We start from the raw sequence: 25,913 nt of genomic DNA, 5'->3' as shown, positions 1-25,913 counted from the left end.
AATTTATCCGCATTCGTGGCGTCAACACATAATGTCTTTGTATAGATGAGATTCGACTGTATGATCAAATACTATGGACTCTGTGATCTAATATTCCATTTTATCCTTAAAATAAACTCACAGAATCTGAATCAAGTATGGTGTAACACATGTAGCCTATCAGTTCTGAAATTTATAATTATATTTATATTTTTTGCAAGCTGATTTAAACTAGGCCTTGTGTTTTAATATAAAAAGTTCTTGCTAAATCATATAACCATAAATAACATCCTAAAAATGTAAGTATGTACAGTAAAATTATAGCACAGAAAGCTTCAATTGCGTTTCAGTTGCTGCCAGTGCAGTTGTGTAGTCTTTGCTTTCATGTCTGTGATAGGGGCATAGGCTTCATATCACCTAGCAGAGATTAGATCAGAGACACCATCTGATTCCTCGTGCACTCACATCACTAGATTTTTGCCCATTCCTGCAAAATGTGAAACTGGATGGTATTTCTCAGTTAATAAAGAGGAGAGATGCTGAGGGGACTTTGTTACCTCTGGTTGATGCTTTGCACTTTCCCCAAGGATAAGATAAAAGAATTTTCTGCTTGCTTGTGCTTTGAACAGAACATTAGATGTCAAGACTATGGGAGAGGAAGGAAAGAAGATGAAACATGAAACATGATTAGGTATACATGTATTACAGAGGAAGCAATTAGGGCCTTGAATAGGTTTTGCAAGGATTTAAGATCTGCAGAAGTGTCCCCACAGTTTGTAACATCCTCCTTTTGCATTATGACAATACCCACTGCTGCTGCACAGTGAATGGGCTATCTCTGCCTTTAAAAAAAAACCTTGTGTAAATGGTTTGTATTCATTCATTTAAAAAAAAAATGGCTCTAGGCTGAAATTTGTCATGAGGTGTGTCATTCCTGCAAAAATATTTTAACCATTTAAAATTAACATTACGTGCAAACAAGGGAAGAAGACCTTTCATGTGGCTGTTCCCTGCTTCTGAAATTACTGTGTGTATAGCAATTCACATGCTAAAATTCCTACATAAGCAACCTCTTTTTAAAATGCTGCCGTAGTGTAAGATGCAGCTTTTGAGTGCAATGAAGGCAAAGTGGGAAGAGAGGTATTTCACAATGGCAGCATGGCCAGTGGTCATGTGCAGTGACTTCTGTCAGCAGGCTTTCCAAGATTTTTCACTAGGAAGGTATCAGCTACGTGCATGTTGCTTGCACTGAGAGAATTATGGGGAAATATTTCCACAGCAGCTGTACTGTTACAGCGTGTCTTACCAACTGTATATATATTTGTGTAACAGACAGTAGATTCCACCTTCTAATAAGTTTTTGAATATGTATTTGCAGTACAGATGTAATGTCTCTGCAGATCAGATAAGGCAACAAATGTTTGCCAAATGATACTGGCGTACAGTTTTTGGCAACAGCCTTCCTTCCTTAGAAAAAATAAAAAAATTAATATGCTGAACACAGAGAAGCTATTTATAAATAGGTCTTCTTGATGTTTTTTCAAGCTCAGCAGTAATACATTAGCTGATTGAGTCCTTGTGATATAGTTTAATATAGTGCCACAATGGTATTTAGACAGTTTGCCAAATAAAAAAGACAAACAGAAGACTTATTAAAAATGTACTCTTGCAGTTTTTGCATTGTATTTACTGCCATCATTGTCAGTTTACTAGTGGAAATTTTCTTGAAAGATAACTCATTTTCAGAAGGATGGAATACCCAAGAGGCACTCTTCTTCTTTAGATTGTTACTCCTGGCAAAGGAGTATATTCTTTCTCCCGTTGTGCTTTTGGATATTTATATTCCCTTAATACCTCATGTAAGTTACTGTAAGTAGACAATGAGACTAAATGAACAAGCCACTAATTTTTCTGTATCTAAACCATTCTCTAGCATGAGGGCAGTAGTTGCCTAATGTTTATTTTTCAGTGCTCTCTTTTAATTGATTTTTAATCATTAAAGCAATAGGCTTGATCCTGCTCCATCTAGGGCTGTAAAAATGCCCCTAGTGACACTCATGGTGCAGAACTGAGTCACAGCAGGAGAAATGTTCATTTAACTTTAGTTTTCATTTTCTCATTTTCATTCTGTTACTACTAATGATATTACTTTAGGAGTATAGTTTGTTAGACAGACTGGTTTAGCTGTTATTTCTTTTTCAGATTCAATCTTCCAAGCAACTACATAAAAGTTATTAAAGTGGTTATCAGACATAATGCATGTTAGTCCAGTAGAAACAAACCAGGTAATACTTAACAGTCTTTTTTTGCTGCTTTTTGTGAGCATTTGAACAAGTTCTCTAGCACTCTGTCATCACACATACAATCTTTACTTTGGCAAGAGAGATGGCAGCTCTCAGAGATCCCATCCTGGGAAAAAAATGCCCCCCCCCCCCCCCCCCCAGATTATGTAAACAGTTGGATTTATACCTCCCTCCAAATCATCACATTGACTCATCCATTTGTTAACTATATAAATGTCTTCTGTACTATTGAACAAGGATACCTCACTTCACTTCAAGACTGACAACATTAAGATCTCTTTAGAGATCATGGTAAGAATGTGCCAGTATCCTAAAATATTTGATGTCAGGACATCCTGACTTCACCAGTGGGAGCTTCTGACACTAAATCATCCTTATTATTTCATCTCCATACTGTCCAAAAGAATGTACAAAAGCATTATCAAGCTTACTGATTCATTATCCCATCACTTTTTCTATGTCCAAAGTTCTACAAATGTTTCTTGTACAGACTAACAAAGCTCTTCACTAGGTAGGCTTCTCCAGACATTAATTATTTTGATTTGAAAGCTCTCATACAGGCAGCATAGAAGTGTGAACAGTCGTCTTTCCTCATGCTGTACAGAAATGAGAATTATCGCACTTGTAGTGCAAACACTTTGGCATGTGCATAATTTTACTGTTCTGAGTCATTCTCTTGACATCTGTAAGATGCCTTAAGATAATAAAGTTCAGCATGTATTGAAGCATTTGCTGGACAGGAGCTTGTAGTTCCCATGGTCATTATTTATCCATGTTGCATGTGATAGTTTCTTTTATTGTTTTTTTTCCCCAAAGTTTCATAGATGAGTTAGAAAATAATACTGGGACAGAGGTCGCATTATCCATTCCTCTTCATGGCAAGATAATCTACAATTGCATCATTTCTCAAAGGAGCTTGTCTAAAATGTTCTTAAAAACATCCAGTGATAGTTCCATGTTGCCTTATAAGATGTAAGTACAGTGCTTGATTAACTACCTTAGTGGTATGCAGTGGTAAGCAGTGGTATGGGACACTGCTATCCTATTAAGCATTTTTCTTGCTTTTTTTCTTGATGTCCTCCAATTTCATACTGAGCTTCCAAACAGTAGCATGCTCAGCGCTGTATGTGAGGTGCAGATCTCTCCAGTTTCAAGCAAAAGTAATCCTTAGTTTTCCTGTCAGCGTAGCATTTCTCTTAACAAGAGTTGAATTACAATCTGCCTAACACTCCAAACAACTTCTGTGCATATTGAAAGTACTCAAAATATATTAAAAAATACAGTTAATACATATAGTCCATAACCATTCCTTCTGTAGATCTCTGAGGGCACATAGGTAAATTGATGGCTGCCAGTTTCCGGTGCTGTCTCTTTTTATGACTGTTTCCAGGCTTTTACAGTATCTTTCCAATTAAGGACACAGTGAATGAATATTACTAACTACTTGGCTAGAGATGCTCTGTGGGTCATGAAGCTGAAGGAAGCCAACTGACAGTAGACTTTTTATTTGTATATCTTTTTTTTTTTTCTTCTAAATGCTGAAGTAATCGAACAACAACAAAAAAAAAGGACTGAAACTTTGGATTTGCAACTTTGTTTTGGGAAAGTAAAAGGCACAATCCAACAGACATCCTGAAAGTAAATTTTATATTGGTATCATTGGGTAGTTCTTTGTATTGAGGATCAATCCTGTAGTTTTAATGGTATTGACAGAAGTGAAGGGGAGAAGGGCAGATGGGATGGCTGCCCTGCTACAATTTAGACCAAAGCCTGACCATCTCCAATGATGCATTCTTGCAGTATTAGTAATTGTTCTGCTATCCACTGTATCATTACATATTTATTTAAATTAAGAAATACATTTTGCAAGTGGTAGATATGGTTGTAGTAATAATTTTCAGTAATATATATAATTTCCCTTATAACATGGAATTTGTGATCCTAATAGAATCTAGGGTTTAACTCAGGAAATATGCTGTTGAATAAGGTAGAATAAAATAAGTTATGGAATTTTGCCTAAAAATTTTTACTTGCTCTGTAAAGGTGAGTGTGAGCAATTGAGTCTATTCTTCTCTGCGTGACACTGGGAGAATGATTAATTTAACGTACTGAAGGAAATGGGCACCGTAATTTTCTCTCAGGAGTAACATACTGACAAAGATATCACAGATGTGAAATGGAGAGAATTTCTTGTCCTGCTTCTCTGACACTTTTTGATGAAGAAAGATCTTAGTGTAACAGTCACATACCAGGTTCAGGAGGGCTGATATTTAGTGTAAGGAGCCATTTTTACCTTCAATTTTTCCAACAGGTGTTAACAGAATTCTGGCACTTCTAGCCACTGCTAAGTGCTTGTACAATAAATACCCAGTTTAGTATATAAATGTATGAGATAAGTGTTTTGAGCGATCTTCTGAGTTTTGGCAATTGCACTCACTAACACTGTGGCACTAATTCACCTGCGCTAAGTCAATTTCTATTGGGTTCCCATTCCTTTTGTGTCCTTTTTTATGTTACTTGACTGTGGCCACGCTGTTAAATGCCCTGGCCAGGACAGATAGAGACAGCCTAAAGCTCAATAGAGTTAAAAATAAATACTGTGGCATGAGGGAGGGTTGCTGTGCCTGCCAGTTTTACCTGAGCTACCATAACTCACTGGTAAATGTTAGGTACCATGTCTCTGCCATATCCTTGGTGGCTCCAGCATTATCACTGCTCCCAACCCAAGAGCAGGGCTCTTAACTACAAAGTAGCTTTACATTATGGGTGGTCCTTGCTCCATTTCTGGAGTGCTGACAAGACGTACCCAGTTTCTGGGTACTATTTTCCTCAAAATGCACTGTGTTGGAGATACAAATAGTGATTTCAGACTCTCAAGCCTGCACTGTGTCTTGTGCAGTGGAGTTTCCACCAGTGTGTCACGAAACTGTCCTTGGTTCGTCTTCCTGTGAAGCTATTCCTATTAAAATAATGGAATAATTTGGTGGGAAAGGCCTTCTGGAGGACATCTAGTCCAAGCCCTGCTCACAGGTGGACCAGCTTCCCTGTTAGGTCAGGTTGCTCAGGGCCTTTTTGAGTGAAATTTTGAAAATCTCCAAGGATGGAGATAACCTCTGAGTGACCTGTACCAGTGCTTCACCGCTGTCATTATGATTTTATTTCCCCTTACATTCAGTTAAAATGTTCCTTGTTGCAACTTGTTCTACTTTTTACTTCTTTTCCTTTAGCTGCACACCTCTGATGTAAGTCTGGCTCCATCTTCTCTATTATTCCCTTTTTCAGGTAGTTGAGGGCATCTATTAATTAGGTGCCCCTCGTGCTCCTCTCTTCCAGGCTGAACCAAGCCACATCTCTCAGCCTCTCTTTGCACATCGTGTGCTGCAGATCCATAACCATCTTGGTGATCGTCCTCTGGATCCTCTCCAGTGTCAGCATACTGGGGCCCCACACCTGGACACAGTGCTCCAGATGCCTCATGCGTGCCAAGCAGGGGGAAGGATCACTTCCTTGACCTCCTGGCTACTCTCTTGCTAATGCAGCCCAGTACATGGTTAGCCTTCACTGCTGCAAGGACACAGTGCTGACTCATGTTCAGCTTGTCCTCCACCAGTGCTTGTCCTCCAACCAGCTCCACTAGCAAAGCTGGAAAGTCTTGAGCAGTCCATTGGAAGGCTACGTCCTTCTCCCTTCAGTTTGCAGACATAGTGAAACTGGAGAAAGAAGGAATGGAATTTGCAGGTGCTTCCTTTGCAATACCTGATTCTTTGGAGCTAGTTTCTGTGTTTTGCCAGAAAGCCCAACTGGTCTTCAGCACATGTGGCAAAACTTGAACTTCTTCCCACCTTTAGAAGGAGGGAATACCGTTGTAGAGTTGGGGTAAGTAGAGAATGGGACTACTGTAAGTTGAGGCATGATACTTGAAAGAAACATCCCTGCTGGTTTTCATTCAGTTGATCTATATCTGATACACACAAAAGGTGCCTGATGCACCACTGTGGGTGCTAATCAACAATAAATATGATCATAAAGCTCTTAAATCCTGTCATTTATTGTGTATATATTTACTGTTGAAAAAATACTGTAGGAAAAAATCCCCAAAGCTCACAATGAAATTATTTCTTATTTTATTTATACATGTAAGGAGTACATGGTCATAGAATCATAGAATCATAGAATCATAGAATCACATGGTTGGATGGGACCTATAAGATCATCTAGTCCAACCGTCTTCCCACTACCATTGCTGCCACAGCTACTAAACCATATCCTGTAGCTTCTCATCAAGCCGCCTCTTGAACACTGCCAGGGACGGAGACTCCACCAGCTCCCTGGGCAGGCCGTTCCAGTGCCTTACCACTCTTTGAGAGAAAAAGTTTTTCCTCAAGTCCAATCTAAACCTCCTCTGGTACAACTTGTGGCCATTTCCTCGGGTGCTGCTTGTTGCCTGGAAGAAGAGGCCAAACCCCTGTTCATCACAACCTGCCTTCAGGAAGCTGTAGAGTGCAATGAGGTCTCCCCTGAGCCTCCTCTTCTTCAGACTAAACAATCCCAACTCCCTCAGCCGCTCCTCATAAGACTTGTGCTCCAGACCCCTCACCAGCTTTGTTGCCCTTCTCTGGACATGTTCCAGGGCTTCAATGTCTTTCTTGTAGTGAGGGGCCCAAAACTGAACACAATACTCAAGGTGCGGCCTCACCAGTGCCGAATACAGGGGGATGATTACCTCCCTGCTCCTGCTGGCCACACTATTTCTAATGCAGGCCAGGATGCCGTTGGCCCTCTTGGCCACCTGGGCACACTGTCGGCTCATGTTCAGCTGAGCATCAACCAACACCCCCAGGTCCCTTTCCTCTTCACAGTCCTCCAGCCACTCAGCTCCGAGCCTATAGCGCTGCACGGGGTTATTGTGGCCAAAGTGCAGGACCCGACACTTGGCCTTGTTGAACCTCATGCCATTCGGCTCAGCCCAGTGATCCAGCCTATCCAGATCCCTCTGAAGGGCCTCCCTACCCTCAGGCAGATCAACACCGCCACCCAACTTGGTGTCATCTGCAAACTTACTGAGGGTACACTCAATCCCCTCGTCTAGGTCATCAATAAAGATATTGAACAAGATGGGCCCAAGTACCGACCCCTGGGGGACACCACTTGTAACAGGCTGCCAGCTGGACTTGACTCCATTAACCACCACCCGCTGGGCACGGCCCCCTAGCCAATTCTTTATCCAAAGAAGGGTATACCTACGCAGTCCACAGGCAGCCAGTTTCCCTAGGAGAATACTGTGAGAGACCGTGTCAAAGGCCTTGCTGAAGTCCAGGTAGACCACATCAACAGCCTTTCCTTCATCCACCAGTCTGGTCACCCAGTCGTAAAAGGATAGAATGCATGGTAAATAGAGAGGGGAGAGAGAGCTGAAGTTGAATCAAATTTCTTTTCATTTATGAAAAAGAGAATGCAATGTTTCAACAGACAAGTTACTGAAAATGTTTTTGAGCAATATATACACATTTTTCTAAGCAGAACAAATGTAGTTGTTTACAGAGCAGTGGTCACTGTGAAGTACTTGCAGTACAGTTTCAGGATCAGTAGCGGCAGGCAGGTAATGCATTAGTTGTGCTTGACCTTTCTGAACAATAAGATTTTGTGTTCTTAAATGAGAGCTTCCTCTCCAGTGTGCCCTTGGTGAGCCTGTAGCCATCACAGATGCGTGGTGCATGGCAGCCAGCTTGGCGTTACTGCTTCTAAACTTCTAGCTTCTCGGTCAGTCAGAGCTGCTTGAGTGGAATAATTATATATGTTCCTTCTGCCTTCCTAACAGCTGGAGTTACACCTGGAAACTTACTTCCTATACTTTACAGAGCCTGGTAGGGAAGCATGGCTGTGAATAAAAACACACCGAGCGTTATGCCCTTGAGTCGGTCATTGTAACTCATGTAAATGGGTTCCTCTAGTCCAGAGCCCAGTCTGAATTTTAACACAGTTTTCATCTTGCCACTGTTCTTTAAGACAAATTGACAATATTTTTTCACCTTAGGTTTCAAATCACAAGGAAAAATATTTTTAAATGTAGAGCAAATTATGGAAAATGTTTTTTACTGGAGTTAAAGCTTATGAACAGAATTTCTGATAACGCTTTACATTTTCTTTGGATTTTACTACTGGGTTGCCTCTGTATATTCGCAGTAATGTTTCTGAAAAGTTTGACTGCAGTAATCTTATTGAAAGTTTGACAGTGTTACAGAGCTGATGGTGGTACAAACGAAAATGTGCAAACCTAGCAATCTAAAACTAGGGTCCTAAATTCATATTTTTAGGTATTCAGTTAAGAACTGACACATTTACCTGCCATTGAATTCAGTAGAATTCGGAAAATTAAGTGGAAAGACAGTTTATCCTTGGCTGCACTTGAAGTTAAACTGAGTTCAGCACCAGTTGTAACAGCTTTATCAGCAGTGGGTAAATTTGCTGGAGTAGACAAAGCTTCTGAGTTTCTGCTCAATAGGAAGCAAATTTATGAACTTTTTTCATGTTTGAGTGTTATGGCTAAATATATTTTTCTCTGTGTCCCAGATGTTTTTTGGAAGGCAGGAAAGATTTAGCAGTCTTAGCAAAAAAAAAACAATGATAATTTTGGAAATGTTTCACAGTCCCCTTTCTATGTCAAGATTTTGTGCTGTACAGAAATAAATTAAGCAGTGTTTTGGGGCCCAGGGCATCCACCGTCCAGCTGTTGCAGATTTTATGATAAACTACAGTTCATGTTTTTGGATAGAGAGGTACATAGTAAGCTGCTGGCTGGGCTCTGCAGGGTGAAGGTGCTCAGGAAGGATGGGCTGGATCCCTTTTTTGCTCCTTCCCTTCTGATGGGGAGAACAACAGGAGCTGATGGTGCATCTCTCACCTTCACTGCTCTCTCCCATTGTGCCACCACATTGCCAAGAGGTGAAGCAGTGTGTGCATGGTGGCCCTGCTGGCATCCATGTGCAAAAGGAAGAGTGCAGCGGGCTGTCCCCATGCCTTGTGTTTGGGGTCAGCCCTGGGGTAATGTGTCCATTTGTAATGGGTGGGCTGAGCTATGGCAGCATGGACTTGGCTTGGTGCGTCGTTTTTCTTCTTTTAGTTTCCACTCGTTTGGGAGGAGTTAGTTTTTACCTTGACTGTACTTGCCTCCGAGAAAACTTTACTACTTTCTTTCTGGCCATTTTAGTTTGCTCTATGGTGCCTTGGGGTGATCAGTGATAGATTTCTCTCCTTTGGGCCTTTGATTCAAGGCATTCTTGTACTGCCTGTGCTTTGCTCATGGCTGTGGCATTGTAGAGCTACATGATCTGGAGCTCTGGGGTGAGGTCTTACCTTGCTTGATTTACTAGCTCTTACTACTTAAACAGCCAGGATGCCCTCATCTAATACCAGCTCTCTTCACAGTGGATTTCCCCGAGGGTCTGCTGTTTGTTTTTCTTTGAAGTCCTGAATTGAATAGCATTGTGCCTCAGAAAGTATGAGCTGTTCCTATACCTTTAACCAGGTGTACTTATCTGGAATTAAAATAAAACCAGACATTTGTTCAAGATAAGTTGCCGTGGTTATCAAATCAGCTTCCTGGTTGCCATTGCTAAGACGATCAGAGATGATCAGAGCGTTTTGAGGGGGTATCCGATTAATAGGATTGCTTATATCAGAGTATGTTGCCTTAACCAACTGTGAACATTTGAAAGGAAATGGAAATGTTAAAAAAGAAGTTTTGGAAAAACACCTTTTAAGGCTTATGCCTTGTGGAGACTTGATTGATGTTAATAATTAAAATAACTTGTCAGTTTTGATAATGAGAATCTTTAATCCCAAATCCTATACTCCTTTGAGATAGCACTAAGCAGGATCCTTTCCACATAACGTGCTTTGGGAATTCAGCCCTCATAGGTAATAAATGATTAGGGTAGATCTTCAGATTTGTATTACAAAATGCAGTTTGAACAAAAAACAAAACAAAACAAAACAACCAAAACCCACATATTTACAACTTTCTTATGAAAAGGAAATAATTTATACACATTATCTGGGAAGGTTTTTGAACTGTTTGCATTGAAGACTTACTGATCCCCACAGTCTTACTGGAGGTAAATTAAGGAGCTGTACAAAGATTTCTGCTATTTGCATTGCCATTGCCACTCCCATGGCAGGAAAAATTGTAGATCTGTTCCCCGGCGAGACCAAGCAGCTGCAGGTTGGTTTAGGCAGCAGCAGTTGCACATGGTCATAGCTGTTTCCCATCCGCAGTAGGGCCTGTGAGATAAAATGCTCCAGGGCTGAAAATGGGTATTCAGTCAAAGGAAAAGCAGTGTAATCCCTTTCCTCTCCCTGCTGGGTAGATGTCCTCCAGTTGCCATACATAGGCAATTAAGGATATATCTAAATGTTTCTAACATGGAGCATCGTTTCAATTTTTTCATTTTATTCAGAAAGGAAAATTACATTTGCAAGCTAGATATACATCATGATACTACCAGGAGCTAGAGCGATTTCCAGGGATGGATTTTCATGCTGGCACCTGATTTTCCAATCCTATTGCTTCAGGTTGTGGAGAGAGGTGCTACCTCCTCCCTTCCCCTGGGAAAATCAGGAGGCAGCCTTGCTTTAGCACCTTTGCCTTTGGCTGTGCTTTCAGGAGTCATGCACATGGCTGTGATTTCCAGCAAACAGGGAGTTGTGCTGCTTTCCAGTGACGTCTCAGGGATGTAGTATAAGAAAATTGTATTACTGCAGCCTTGACCCCAAAATCCCTGGGGAAAGAGAGCAAAGAGTGCAAACGTGCAGGACCTAGAGAATGAGACTGTACTCTGATTTGGGTGCTTTCTGGTTGATTCTGCTTGATGGTGAGGACTTCTCAGCAGTCCTCCTCCGGCAACGTCACCATCTCGTTTGTCATGAGCTTGGTTTTCAGGAGTTCAGGAGCTTGGCGAGCGGACATGCAGGTATGTAGCCACACTTGGCACATTTAGTGTGTGCAATATCCTTAATGTGACATGGCAACTGGGGACATGGGGAAATACTGACCCAAGAAAAAAAGTGAAAAAGAAACATCTCCTCCTAGAATCAGAGTCTTCCACTGGGCTTGTTATTGCCTTGTTATTTGGGAAAATAAAGTACGAGTTTGTGTAGAGCAAATAACCTTTCTGTGTCACTGGGCTTGCCATTTAAAAAAACTTTTAAACTTGTAAATATGATCTTGAAATATTATTTGGAACTGTGAAGTGAAAAAAAAAATTAATTTAGCAAATTTTGAAGCTAAATGTGACAGATGTTTAAAATATGTTTTGTACATAATAATTTTAATAAAATTAAATTGATAAACGATGATAAGTTCATTAATAATTTGGATTAACTAAAACTGGGTTTGCTGGTGGATAAAAAATAAAATATAACTGAAAAACTTTGCTTTGGCATATGAAACCTCTCATTCTTTACCATTAGCTATTCTGTATCCATTTTTTATATCTATACTGTCCTGGTTCCAGCTAGGATAGAGTTAATTTTCACCTGAGTTGGGAAAGGAGCTGGAGCCCATGGCACCTGTGGCTGGGGGACACAGCCTGGATAGTTTACTAATAAACCAACAGCCGGCATAGGTTACCCAAATTGACGAAAGGGCTGTTCCACACCCTGCGACATCATGCTCAGTATATAAAGTGGGGATGGAGCTGAGGGGAGATTCCTGCTGTTTGGTAGGAAGCTGGGCATCAGGATCCACTGTGAGCTATTGTACTGTAAATTATGTGCTTAAGTATTTTCTGTTATTGGGGGTTTTTGTTTGTTTGTTTTCTATCTCTGTTTTCTTCTGTTTTTTTTTTTTTTCTCTTGAATTTTTTTTAAATCTCAACCCATGAGTTTTGCCTTCTTTTCTTTACCAACTCTCCTCCCTGTCCCACTGGAGGATGGGGGTACTGAGCAAGAAACTGTGTAGCTTGGTCCTGAGCAAGGCTAAACTATGACATATTTATATAGATATAAAATAGGTAATTATGTAAATAATGAAAAGATTAAAATTTGTTGACTATAAAGGCATTAAAACCACTAAAACACTGAAAATCTGGAAATGCTACAGAATCACACTCTGCAAATGCCTCTAGTATTTTCAGATCATTTCAGTTTTACAAGGGAATAAGTACTGCCTTCGTAGCGTTTTCCAGTGTGTAAAAAAATTTAATATTTGCTCCACCGTTTCTCTTCTCTCCCTATGTCTTAATTACTCATCAGGCAGAAAGCTGTCTATCTGAAGTACCATCCTGTTCATGATACACAGCAACATTTCCATAGGATCTGCCAATGATGAGATTATGCTGTAATTTCCCCCAAACAGCTGGGTCTGCTTCACTATGAATAGAATCCATTGGGGAGTGTATCCAAATCTTAGTTCTCAGCCTTCCAAATCACATTAACAAAATTATCACATGCCTGCGTGAGCACTTCTCTACTACTTTTAGTTGGTTCCGGTTGTATCTTACCCACTCCAAGAGGTTTGTTGGCTCTTTTTTTCCACATCCTAGTATCAGCTTTCAACTTCTATTGCCATTGGAAGAAGTTCTTAATAATGATTTGGGCTTCTCAAGGAAGTATTCCCACCTCCTTCCCTTCTAGCGCTGTATTTGTTTCATCCGTGGGGCTCAGTTCTTGGCAGCGTGCAGCCCTGGCATTAGATGAGGTGGTATCTCTTCTCTTGGAGAAGTCCTCAGCTAGGCTGTGGCTGGTTTGCCAGTTCTCCCCAGCAGCATTTCTGGGGAAAATTATGTATATCAGGAGGCTGCTGTTCATGCCGGTTTTCTGTAGTAACTGTAAAAACCTTATCTGTTTCCCACTTTGTACAAATATATCCCTCATGTTTTCATCACCTTCCTGCATCACTGCATTGGTCAGACAACGTGTGTCTTTCCTGCATGCCAAGATTTCTTTCTTGGAGTCTGTTTCTGCAGGAGTTTATCTGTTAGTGCTGTAACAGAGTTGAAGATGCTCATCATGTTCTGATCTCTGCTGCAGCTTGTGCTCAGCCCTTGTCCTGGATGCTGTAGGGTTTTGTGCACTTGGAGCTTAGGACCAGGATAGCCTTGGAGGGTAATGGCCGGAGGCTTCTCACTTCATGCTTTCAACCGAGCTGTGAACAGGCAGTTGCAGCTGCCTTCTGGGGAAGTAAACACACCATCACACCTCGTGGCTCCTCTCTGAGTCAGGACAAAGTGGGCTGGCATGCGGGTCCCCACAAAAGCATGATCCCTGCCCCTGGGCAGCGCCATTCACTACCCTATGAGGTCGAGATCATTTACCTTACGGGGAGAGGGGGGCAATGGGGTGCTGCCAGCCCCTGGATGACCATTTGCGGGCTACTGGCTCTGCCCCTTCCATTTACAAACCCATTGCTTTTTCTTTTATGGCAGTAGCAAGAAGCATAGGTTTAGTAGCAGATGCTGAGTAAGGTATTCAGGTGCTTCTCATACATTTTAACTGTAAAGGCTGTCAGCCTAAGCTGTGCACAGTGTTAGCAGTACAACCAGATGTTTTTAGTGTCTCTTGCTGTAAATATTCTGGTTTTAGACTTTCAGTACCAGGATGGGGTAAGCAACTGTGACAGCCTGCACTAGGAAATGATTACACAGGAGCCAAACTTCTCAACACATTTCATATTTTATTTCTTTATCTCCACTTTTATTTTTCCATATATTTTGACAATTCCTTTGCATATCTCACAATTATGACTGTTCTATTTTTGTGGCAAATTGAAAACAAAACACACAGCAAATAACATGGTAATGGTTTACCATTTTTCTTTTATTCAGTGCCTGCTGAGGATAACAGTGTTCCTATGCTGCTTGTTTAAGAAAAAAAAAAAAAAAAAAAAAAGCTGGTGTTACTATTTAGAAGCAGTCTGCTGCTTTCTTTTTCCAACAAGCTACATTTTACAAACTTGAGCTCTGCTGCTGTGGTCCATGCTGTGTGTCATGGGGCAGAAATCATCCAGCTCAGCTTCACGTTCTCCCTGGTGTCTCCTGAGGGTGGGGTGGGAGCCGCTGGCTAAATGCAGCTTAGGATGGAGCAGAGTGTAGGGGAGGAACTGCAATAGCAGATAGGAAGAAACTGTTGTACCCTTCTTTCCTAGATCATCATTGCAAGGGCTCAGGTTTAAAATAGAGGCTCTTAAAAGACAGACATCTCAGAAGGAAACTGATACTGATGAAGTTAAACAAAAGTATTTAATTATGTTTCTGGCTCCCTGAACTTTTCTCTTCCCTGAGGGGTTCATAGCTAACCATAGTCTGGTGGATATAATTTTATTCTACTGTCTAGCACGTTCATGTCACTTTGTAAAGGTTTTTTCATGAATACAGTTATTGCATCCTGCCGAGATGCTGTAACATGGAGAGCTATGACTTCATTTTCTACTCTTGACAATCCAGAGGGGACATTTTTACGCTGTACAGTATCAAGAAATGTTTAGCCATATCAAGGTTTACATATAACAAGTCCAGACTTTAAGACTTGCAGTCATGTTTCTTGTCCAGGGTCCCCAGTGAGATGCTGCTAAGTGATGAAGTGGTGTCATTGCTGAGATTGAGTCTCCTCTTACCCCCTGCTCCTGTGCTAAAGAGGACATCTGAGGGGTTGGGAGGTTCACCTCTCTGTCATCTCAGAGCCTCTACCCAGCAGGGAGTGACTTCAGGTGTGTGTATGCCAGCTAACATCAGTCTAGAAAGGTGAGCAATAAAAAATAGAGGAAGGGCCAGCAGAACCCGGGCACAGCTGAGTTGTTTTGTCTCACTGACTCCAAAGAGCATAGTGAAGTTGAGCCTAGGCAGTGGTACATAAACTATCCTGCAGAAAATCCAAGCCAAAGCTTCTTAAATAGAAGCTATCTATAGAAGAACAAATCTTCTAAGGTCTCAAATGTAACACAAAACCATACATCTTACTCTCAAATATGCCTATCACAGTATATAAGTCTTTATTACATTAATAGAACCAAAACCCAAAGCTTGTATTCATTATTAACTAGATTAATAAGGTCTTAATTGACATAGATGTTTGATTATATTTTTGTTTTAATTTAGCAGCAGTCCTGGGCTGTCAGTATGTTCTATAGCAGAATGCCATCTTGTATTATTTTCAAACATAGAATAATTATTCTGTGTATTCATTGTGATGGCAACTGTAAAAAAATACAGAGTTAAACAAGCAATATTTTGCAGAAGAAAATATCTGTAGGTAATTGTATGCATGCTAGTTGTAAGCATGTAATGGGTTCTTCAAGTCTGTGACATCCTTAGTATGAGACTGGATGTCATCAGAAGAGATGATCTTGGAAGATCGGGTGCATGGGGTCCATCCGGGAAGGTGTTAGCACAGGATGAACCACCTTTCCAAGGTGCCCGTCCCTCACTGACTCTGGAGGAAGCAGAGGAGTAGTGCTAACACTGCCTGAGATTAATCTCTGCTTAGACAGTATTTTACTGTACCTTCTCTTAAAAGCAATGTAATTACACATACATTTGAAGTCCATGTCTCTGGCCAGCGTTGGCTGCTTTAAGAGCTTAATCTCAATTGGCAGCATACCGAGGTTGTGCAGTGCCTTGTACTTGAGAGGGAACAGATCTTTCCTGACCCTCATGTTGATCAGTTTGTACCAGCAACATTAAACCAAATTATTTTATCTGCTCTCTGAAGCATACCAGCACGGCCTGTCTCACACACTGTGAGAAGATGCTTTGAATGAATACAGATATTTCAACAATGTTTTTTTTTTCAAAACAACCTTCATTTTGCTAATCATATTGGGGGCAGTGTAAACGAGAGGAACAAACGACCTTTTAGCACCATGTTCGTAATCTTAAATGCCTTAATTTACTTTGTTCTAAACCCTGTAAAAGATTTAAAAAAGAACATAAGTGGCAAGTCAATATATTACTCTATTTGTATATTTGAATTGCATGCAGCCTGATATGGTACTTAGGGTTTAATGTACATCACCATTGTCATGTACCAATTTATTTATATATACACTGCTGTAGCACCCAGAGGTTCAATGTCTCTGAGAGCACAAGGCAGGGAAGAAGCAACTGGTGAGACAGAGGAGCCGTGGATGAAGGAGTGAAGCTGAGCCTGGAGAAAAAAGGGGGTGGGTGAGGGAAGGTATTTTAGGTTTTTTGTCTTTGTTCATCACCATTCAACTCTACTGGCAATAAATTAAATTAATTTTCCCCAATTCAAGTCTGGTTTGCCTGTGATGGTACTCAGTAAGTGATCTTCCTGTCTTTATCCAGACCCATGAGCTTTTTCATCTTGTTTTCTCTCCCTGTCCTGTTGAGAAGGGAGAGTGAGAGAGCAGCTGGGTGGGCATCTGGCAGCCTGCCATGATGCACCCACCACAATCTATTCAAGTTTTTTGCCATTCAGTGACACTTTCGATGAGAGTACAAGGTAGTGCAAGAAAGATGACGATGAGTTCTCCCCATCTGTTTCCCAGTTCCCCAAAGCTTTCCTCACTGCTCTTTATTAAATTTGCCTTTCTTCATAGGAGAGGTGTTCCAGCCTCTGATCATTCTCGTGGTCCTCACTTTTGGTACCGCAAATTGTTGCTAGTTGTCAACCAAGGGAGAAATATGAGCTGACCAACCTCTGCTCCCTCTGGAGCCCATCAGTGCCCCTTTCTAGCTAATCAAATAGATAACAAAAGACTGGCTTTGCCCAGTGAAGAGCACTTACAGTTCAGCTTTCAGGTCGAATATGTAAATTTAGGTATTGTCATATTTTGAGGGGAAAAAAAAGAACAAATAAATTAACTAAAAAACTCCATAATACATATATTTAATAAGTATTCAATTATTTTCTTTTCTCTGGGAATAAGGACAGAACAGAGAAGTAGTTTAAAAGTCTTGCTTTACAATACTTTGAAAATGAGATCTATAATAACACAATTCTATGGTATTGAAGTGAAATTCTTAATACTGTGTTTTGTTTCATGAATTTAATTGGTTATTGTTTGCTGAAGAGCTGGAACTATGCCAGGAGCCCAAATCCAGACTCAGCCAACATGTGTGCGTGTGTGCTGTATGAAGAAACTGGATTGAGCTCAGAGCCAGATGTTGTGAGCAGAGCTGGACTGAATGTGAAGGCTGGTAGGAGCTGGTCATAGTGGGTGTTAGAAACACGAGCCCAGGCTTGCACCCAGGTGCTGTAAACAGAGCAGTGGACTTAATCAGTGCTTCTAATTAGTGCCTCTGTGAGCCCCTGATTACAAACCCAGTATGGCTGGGAGCATTGCAGGTACATTGAATTCTACCTTCTGGGAAGGGTGAAGCATGTTCCAGTGTCTATATTTCTTTATGATGAAGGGTATGAACACGTAGGGTACAAGAAATATCTCAGAAAGTGAATTTAGGTGTGGCGTAGACAGAAATTTCCCCTTCATCTTGTTGGAGGTGATAGAAGACAAAATCTGGGGTCCTAAAGCCACAGGTGGGAGGGAGCCTAAAGGATCTACCCTGTATTGGAACTGGTGTATAATCCTCGGTATATATTTGAATATACACATATGCAGCTGTCTCAGAAAAACATAGTTTTTCTCTGCAGGCCTCCAGCCACAGTTCTTGCTTTCTTGGCCTCTGTAGATCTGGCTAAGAAATGTCAAAGGGAATGAGGTGTCAGCACAAGTACAGCAGGGATTTGTACAGTGCAAGGAGAGAAACCTATAAACATCCCCTAAGGGAGCTGGAATTTTTCTTACTTACAGCTTCTCTATACTGCTTTAATGGTGCTTTAAATGCAGGTGTAGTAAAGACATTGTTACAGCAATATTAAAGTGCTTACACCCTCAATGTGGGGTCCCATCCCCACCCAGCTATTTATGCCTATTTTCAGTTGTAAATCTGTGTGGCTTGAAAAGAGTAGCAAGATCTCTTCTAACCAGGACAGTTCTAACTGTGTAACTTCTCAAGTCAGAGATCTGTGCTACGTTAAGAGTCTTTGCTGGGAGCAAAGCTGTGATTGAAAAGGCATCTAAAGTGTTTGAAAGCACTCTATCCTGGGGATGTACCTGGGAATGCTGTTGATTTTAACTTTGGTTTAGTTAGCATGATTCCTGACATCAATGTTATATCTGGTTTGTTTTTTTTTTCTCATAGGTTGGCTGGATTAACTGGCTGTCATTCACACGGAACTTGATAGATCTATTTTGCTTTCATTGAACCTCTCTACTGCACGTCATAAAGATTTCCTATGTCCAGAGGCTGCAGAAAAGACAACTGAGCAGCACAAAAATGTGACTCTAACAAGAGACTCTAAACTTTCTGACAAGGAATTTTCTACTGATCAGTTTATAATTTAAATGTATAACGGAAGCATGCATAGTAATTAACCTGATAAGGGGAGAAAAAGCTTCCTTATTAATTAAGACTGCCAAAAAGCAGTCACCTGAAGCTCCAAAATGAGTGCTCCCTTAATCCCAAACAAGTCATGTTATGCCCAGCTTCAGGACAACCACAGTGAAATAAAAAATAATAATGAAAGTATAGTGAGTGTGGGGGATACCAATGCCAACCAAATTGTGACAAGAGTTAGAACCACTGAAGGGGATGTTAAGAAATGTGATTTGACAGATGAGAGTGGGAATATACACTCTGGAGGATCTGAGAAAGTTACTCATCTGAACACAGAGCAGAGTAAACTTCTGACCTTCAAAGACTCTCGGACCTGTCACATTGGTGTACAGGAAAGTAAGCTGCCCTCCGCCTCAAGCAGGGAAATGGGGAAAGACTGTAGAACCAGCGAAGCGAAGGATATATCAAGGCATATCAGGATTAGCCGGGGACAAAGTCTGTCCAATTTAAAAAGTAGCACAAATGATACCAACCTGGAGATTATTTCCAAAGGTGATGTTGACTTCACCCAGAACTTTCCTAAGGGTAAAATGTCCAGGACTGTGGAGATGGAGAGAATAAAAAGGCTTTCTTTGGGAAGACCAAGTAAATTCTCTCCTCAATCTGAAACATTTGCAAAAGACTGCGTTAGCCGCGTGTCATGTAAACGTCTGCTTTCTGCATCACTGGACTCCATCGACAGGTCACACCATTTGACAGGAAATACAGAGAAATCACAAAAACCATCTGCGGATCATTTTCTTGGAATGGTGTTTCATCCGCTTGACAATACCTCAGAGGAAAATATTGTGTTTTATTCTAAACCATCTACCTCAGGGAATAAGAAAATAAGTAAACCAGAAAGTGTACCAAATGTTAACGTTGAAAGCACACTGCATACTTCTCATTCTCAACATTCAGCTGTTAAGCCCAATGAGATTGTGAGTAAATCAGAAGCACAATTAGGTCAGGGTGATAAAAGTAAAAAAATGGAGCTTAGGACTGCACCATCTCTACAATCTAAAAATACGTGTCAACAAAAGATTGAGAGAATTATGCTGGTAGAGTTCCTGGGATGTCAAAAAGATGAAACTACAGCAATGCAGGAACAGAAAGGCTCTGGATCTGATGCATCAAAATTTCGAGCATCCCATTTTCAAGACACCTGTAGTAAAGTAGAGGGTCCATTGTCAAGCCAAGTGGTAACCTATCCTGATGACAAATTGCTAAGTGATAATGTCACCATCGATGGGGAAGGGAGAGGAAGCAATGATAGCGACAGCAGCTCAACTAGCCAGGCTGAGCTAGTTTTTACTGGCAAAGAAGTGGAAACAATTTTCCAGCTCACCTGTGGTAGTAAATCCAGTGGCAAAGTGACACCTAGAAAAAATGAAAATTTACATGAAGTTGACATAGGTTTTGCTGAAACAGTTGGTGAACAAATATCTCTTACACATAACATTAATCTACCTGACAGCAAACCCTTGAAAGTTAACGAGAATAAACTGATGCTAGTCAAAGGAAGCACTGAGGATGCTGCTGTGCCTGCTTCTGATCTCTCAGATCAGCACAGAGCACGCAGTGCAGAGATGGTGTCAAACCAACAACCTGACAACTGCAACAGTGATGTGGAGACCTCGAGCTTTTCAGTTCCAAGTGAAAAGACAGTTAATGTGCAGAAACATCCTCCTGATGAAGCACCAGAGAGCTGTAAGGTTTCGGCAAAGGCTGATGCCTTTTCATATGTCCCAGCTCCTGTGCACCCAGTGGCAACGCTGGATGTTAATAGTCAACCCGCACTATCGAACAGTGATTTGAAGGACCTTTATGCACTTCATGTCGACAAACTGTCACCCTCCTCAGTCCTACCTCCCATTGACAGTACGCAGTTGTTAAACATATCCCCTAAAGTGCCTATCAAGACTGCTTGCAGCAGTGCCATCCCAAAACCTATCCTGGTCCCCTCCAAGGGCTCCCTCACAGATAAGACGGATGTGGACCGTGACTGCAGTGAAAAGCTGGAAGAAAGCATCGAGATGAAACCTGCCATACCCAGGCCCAAACCTGTGAGACCTAAAATCATCACATACATTAGAAGAAACCCTCGTTCGATAGAGCAGCTCGACCCTTCGTTTGTGCCGGCAGGGCTGCCCTTTGGTAGCCCTGTGTGTGGCATGCCCGTCTCTACGGAGCAGAAGGCGTCCAATGGAGGGGAGGCAAAGCCCACCAGCATCCTGTATGACAAATTTAAACCTGATCTCCAGAAGCCAAGACTCTTCAGTTCTGGACTGGTGGTGTCAGGAATTAGGCCCCCAGGCCATCACTTTGGTCCAATGAGCGAGAAGTTTCTGCAGGAGGTAAGGAGGCAGCTTTGACAGACTCTCTTGTATGCCACATGGTGATAATTTGCTTACTTGTTGCTGCCAGATGTTATTTCTTAAACCTAAAATAAGAAATAAATCCTAAATCAAGGCAATGTGTGAACATTAGAAATAAACTTACTTAACCATTTCTGGCACTGACCCTGTTGCAATGTCTGATCTGTGACTAGAAGTTATCACTGTGTTCCTCCAATGTTTTCCAGCAAACCAGTCACCTGCTAGTAGTATAAATAGAGATGTTTAGAAAGGAAAAGACATGCTGTTTGAATTTATTCATTAATGGATTTTCTTATTTTTTCCCGAGGAATAGCTTTGGGAAATCAATGCAATTTACCCACAGAAACTTTTCCTCCTTAATGGGAAAGTTGGCAGGTTTTTGCAGACAGAGCACTAGAGGTCTAAACTAATTCCCTTCTGTTTAGCTGTAATGAAACCCAGGGACTGTCAGAGCTCTTGTTAGATTGTATATCTCATACAGGAAAAGATTTACTTTTGGCTCATTTTAATGCCTTTCTTTATATTGATGTGCACTGCAAATAAGAAATCTCCTTTCCCCAGAAAGTATTCCCAAGTAGCCAAAAGGTGATGGAAGTCCCTCTGACCAGTTCTGGCTTCTGATATCTCATTGTGTTTCTGCCTTGATAAGTTAAGCAGGAGTCTTGGTTCCCTGAAATCCCTGCTGGGAAGTGAGCACAGTGGAGGGAAATTAACCTTTCTCAGAAGGTGGAGAAAGGACAGGGAAGAGGGAGCTACATTCGTGTCTGTGATGTGCCCTTGCATCCACTGCTTGGGACCTGTGGTAGCTCAACAACCAAGCTTTTTATATAAGTACTGAAGCTAACACAATCATATTTAATTTGAACCAGATTTTTTTTTTAAATTACTATTTTTTTTTTTTGCTGTATGTCTCGTGGTGTTATTGAGGCTATTTTAATGCCTGCCTCATTCTTCATGCAGTGTTTATCCAGGGAACAGCATTGAAATAACAAATTTGGTGATGGTATTACAATAAAAAGCTGGCAAATACCCAAATTAAGATATTTCACGTGAGTGCAGACTGGCCCTTACGGCATGTTAACAGGCAACCTACTGAAGCGATCACGGATTATAGTTTTTCACAGAGCACCATCTCATTCCAAACACAGGAAGGACAGTGCTCACTGCCCTTTCTCCTCTTACTTCAGTTTTGAGCTCTGTCCTTTATATTTTCCATACAGAGAAGGAATTCTTAAAGTCGTTGCGAGCTTGTCTGTGCCAGCCATTATTGGTATATCTTCACAATTGTCTTATAAGGTAAGGGAAGATTACTAGGTTATTACTGTTTAATGTCTGGCAATAGAAATTAAAGCCAAAATAACCCAGACTTGTGCAGCTGTTTGGCTTTTTGTAGGGTGACAAGAACCTCTGAAGACCATAGGTGTCTATGGCCCATACAGTTGGGGTTCAGATAATCAGGCAGGATCAACAGACACATCTGGGAGCAAAGGACCAATTTTCATGTGTTGCTGAGGACTGTTCTTAACATGAGAAGGATTTGGTTTGTGGCAAGTCTGCAGCATTATTTTCTCTAGACTGGGGTTAGAAGAATGACACTTATGGGCTGGAGAAGATCCAAAGCATCTTCTCCCACTCCTCTAAGGAATATGACTTTGAGTGGGTATTTCAGTGAGGGATGGTTTGAACCCAAGCAAGCTGCTTCTTCAGAGAAGCTGGATTGCCGGGAGGAGAGGCTGGGAAGTCTGCCAGTCTGCAGTTTGTGTTATGAGTTTGCCTTAGCCCAGGAGTCAGGAACTGATATCAGGGGGTGGTATTTGCTCTCTTGGGCTACCACCCTAAAAGCAGTTACCGTACTCTCCTGCTAGTTAGAGGAATGCAAAGGGGACTGATTTGACTCCAGTATGGATCAAGAGAAAGGAAAATGATTGATCCATGGAAGTGGACGGATGCTTAGAAGAGCAGCTGTGCACAGTATGGGTTCGTGGCAGATGACTGATGTGTAATCCGAAATAAATTAATTAGTATGGATTGAAATAGATCAAAATCACCCTGGTGAAGGGACAGTGTTGAAGACTCAGAGATTTTGGAGACAAGGAGGTGCTGGGGGAGGATGGCTACTGTCTTTGTGAGATAAAAAAATCCCAGACTGCCTTATTTCACACATCCAGTTTGGGCTTTGGAAAGCTTTGATTAGCATTTTGTAGGTTTTTACATAGCTATGATACAGAGTGTTAGTAGCTGCTCTCAATCAGACCTGTAATCTCTGAGCACCCTTCAGCTAGCTAAATGGTAGGAATAATTAAATACCCCTCTGGGTGCCATGAGCTGCAAAAAATAGGAAGGTGCTGTCTTGGACAGGAGACTCCAAGGCAAGGCCTGGAGACCTCTCTGAGGAAAAGTCGAGGGCTATCGCCATGCAGCGGGGAGCATGCAGGACTCCTTGAGCGGCCTGTGCCCCATGTAGGCCAGCTCAGACAAAGATCCCACCTCAGGCGTGAAGGCACTGCAGCCGTGCCTAGAGATTGTGTCCATAATGGAACTGAGTTAAGGTTAAATGGGTGGCATTGCCTGTGTCATTGGCAGCTCCTCAAGTACTTTTCTTTGGAACCTTGGCATGGTATGGAGGTGGATCATGCATGCCTGTCTTCATCAAAAAAGAAAAAAAAAATGTAGAAAACCCCTCAAAGTGAAAAAGCAGTCACTGTCTGGGGCAGATCACTGCTGTCCATATGCTTCATCACAACATGGGCTCCCCCATCTCAGCGTGGACCTCTGCTTCTTCTAGTCAGCACCAGTGAGACTTTGTGGCCACTTTGTGTTCCTAGTAATCTCTGTGGGAAGTAACGAACAAACTGGGGACCCAAAGGCTGTAGCCGTGCTATGAACAACAGTGGGAGGGCATGGCCTCCAAGGCTCGCACCATGTTGTCCATGCTGCTGGACTGGGAACACGCTTCCCAGCTCAGTGTGCACCTCTGCCAGCGTGTGCCCACCCAAAGGCTGTTCCCAAGGACCAGCATGGATGAGAACAGCCTGGTCTGCAGGGTGAGAGTTTACCTGTACAGAAGTGGTCTGTGCCTTGTCAGAGAGTGGTCCTTGGCTCACTTTATTCACTTCTTTATGGCTGCTGCCATGAGCCCTAATTCTGATGGGGTCTGTAAGGAGCTCTGCTGATCACCAGCTCTCCTGCCTGCCTCCCCAAGGCTGTGCCAGCCCCGTTCAACCACCTCCTTGGGTCTGTTCCCCAGCACAGGCATCTTTCTGCTCCGGAGAGCAGGGACTAAAGCCTGTTGAAACAAAAGGCCTGTAGGGGAAACAGGGGTAGGGGGACTTGTTTTATACATAGTCAAACCAGCAATTTTTCCCACTAATCTCGTTATCTGAACTACCTGGACCAATGTCTCTGGCTCTCTTCTCAAACGGTTGCCTGAAGCAGGCACTTCATGAGAAAATGCTTGCTTGAGGTGTTAATGTTTGACAATGTTATAAACAAAGTAACGTGAAGAACAGTGTTGGACATCCTTACCTGTGGCCATGCTGCGAACTCTGCTCGGGATTACCTAGTAGGTGGAAATTCCTGGATACTCCAAGTATTTGCTGCAGACTTTCCAACTCTTTCTAACAAATTCATTAAATGGAGTGAGTGGGGAATGAGCAAATGACCACACACAGTAAAACTCTGAGATGGGCTTCTTTTTAGTTGACAGGCTGCAACAGATCTTTTCTTTAAACATCACTTGTACAAAAATCCAGCACAGGATGCTAACAGGTCTCATATTAATCTACATCTTTCTGAAGATCTTTAATATGGCCCTATAATCAATAATTGCACATGATTCTATCATCATGGGTTGAATTATACACTTCATGGGTTCATTGTTAAATAGAAAAGAAAAAGGAATGTATCTTCATAGCAAGTTTATATCCCCCAAAGTTGTGCTTTTCAAGAAATAGTTGGGTAAATCTCTCTCACTTCTCTCAGCTTGAGAAGGTATTTTATGCTTGTGATTTATTGTTTTTGTGTGCATGTTTGTTGCTCTTCTGTGTTATTCATAGCATACTGTCAATAAGGAAAAAAATGAGGTGAATGAAGGTTTGGCTAAGCCGACCCAGTTTATAAAAAATGCACGGTTTCTATATTTAAAGATTTTCTCTGTTCCTTATACTGAAGTACTTGACATTGGTATGCTCACTGCCAGTTAAATATGAAATTATAAGGAAATGTATAATGAAATCTGACTGAAATAAATTCATCAGGGAGAGAAAAGAGAACTGAATCTTATCCAGGAAAACAATCTCATATCCAAAGGTTGAAAATAAGAAGCTAAATATCCTCCAAGCCTAGAGGATCATCTGTACAGTAAAAATCTGCATCCTAACTTGTAGAAATAGGTCATAGGAGTATAATAAAAAAGGAAACGGCAAGATCTAATGGCAGGAAATAGGACTCCAAACAATGGAAAAAATATAGAGCAAAAATATAATGTTCAGTGTTTGTTACATCTGTCCTCCTAGTTCTGTGCAAGGTACTCAAAGATTCTATACTTACTAGTTTAAGGTAAATTTTGTCTCTTTTAGCATATTAAAGATTTGCTAAATTAGGATTAAAGTTCTTCAAGCAACTAGGATCAAAGCTTTTGTAGCCAATGTTGAAGTGCATATTCTAAATGCTTATAATTGCTAAATAGAAATTGATTTGGCATGTTATATGCATCATAACTTGCAGCAGAGTTAATTAATTGGCAGTTACATTTCTTCCTAGGTAGCCTATGGCACTTTTAAGATTAATTTTTAAACAAATTTAGTTCACATTTCCTATTTCCTAAGCCCCTTTGTTTTTCTCTGACCTAAATGGGATGC

General features: G+C 41.4%; 1 protein-coding gene across 3 annotated transcripts in view; it reads left to right on the top strand.

The window, feature by feature from the left end:
* Window positions 1-25,913, top strand: part of MTUS2 (microtubule associated scaffold protein 2) — a 317,361-nt gene that overhangs the window by 99,819 nt on the left and 191,629 nt on the right. For all 3 annotated transcript variants that reach the window (XM_086772009.1, XM_086772008.1, XM_086772007.1), the window contains exon 3: window positions 18,443-21,033. In XM_086772009.1, the coding sequence (XP_086628135.1) occupies window positions 18,745-21,033 (2,289 nt within the window). In that variant the 5' untranslated portion in view covers window positions 18,443-18,744. The remainder of the gene's footprint in view (window positions 1-18,442; window positions 21,034-25,913) is intronic.

Source organism: Chlamydotis macqueenii, chromosome 1 (genome assembly GCF_036417535.1).
Source record: "Chlamydotis macqueenii isolate bChlMac1 chromosome 1, bChlMac1.mat, whole genome shotgun sequence".
Lineage (NCBI taxonomy): Eukaryota > Metazoa > Chordata > Aves > Otidiformes > Otididae > Chlamydotis > Chlamydotis macqueenii.
Note: the sequence above shows the minus strand (reverse complement) of the source record. Positions and strands in the feature narration are given on the sequence as shown.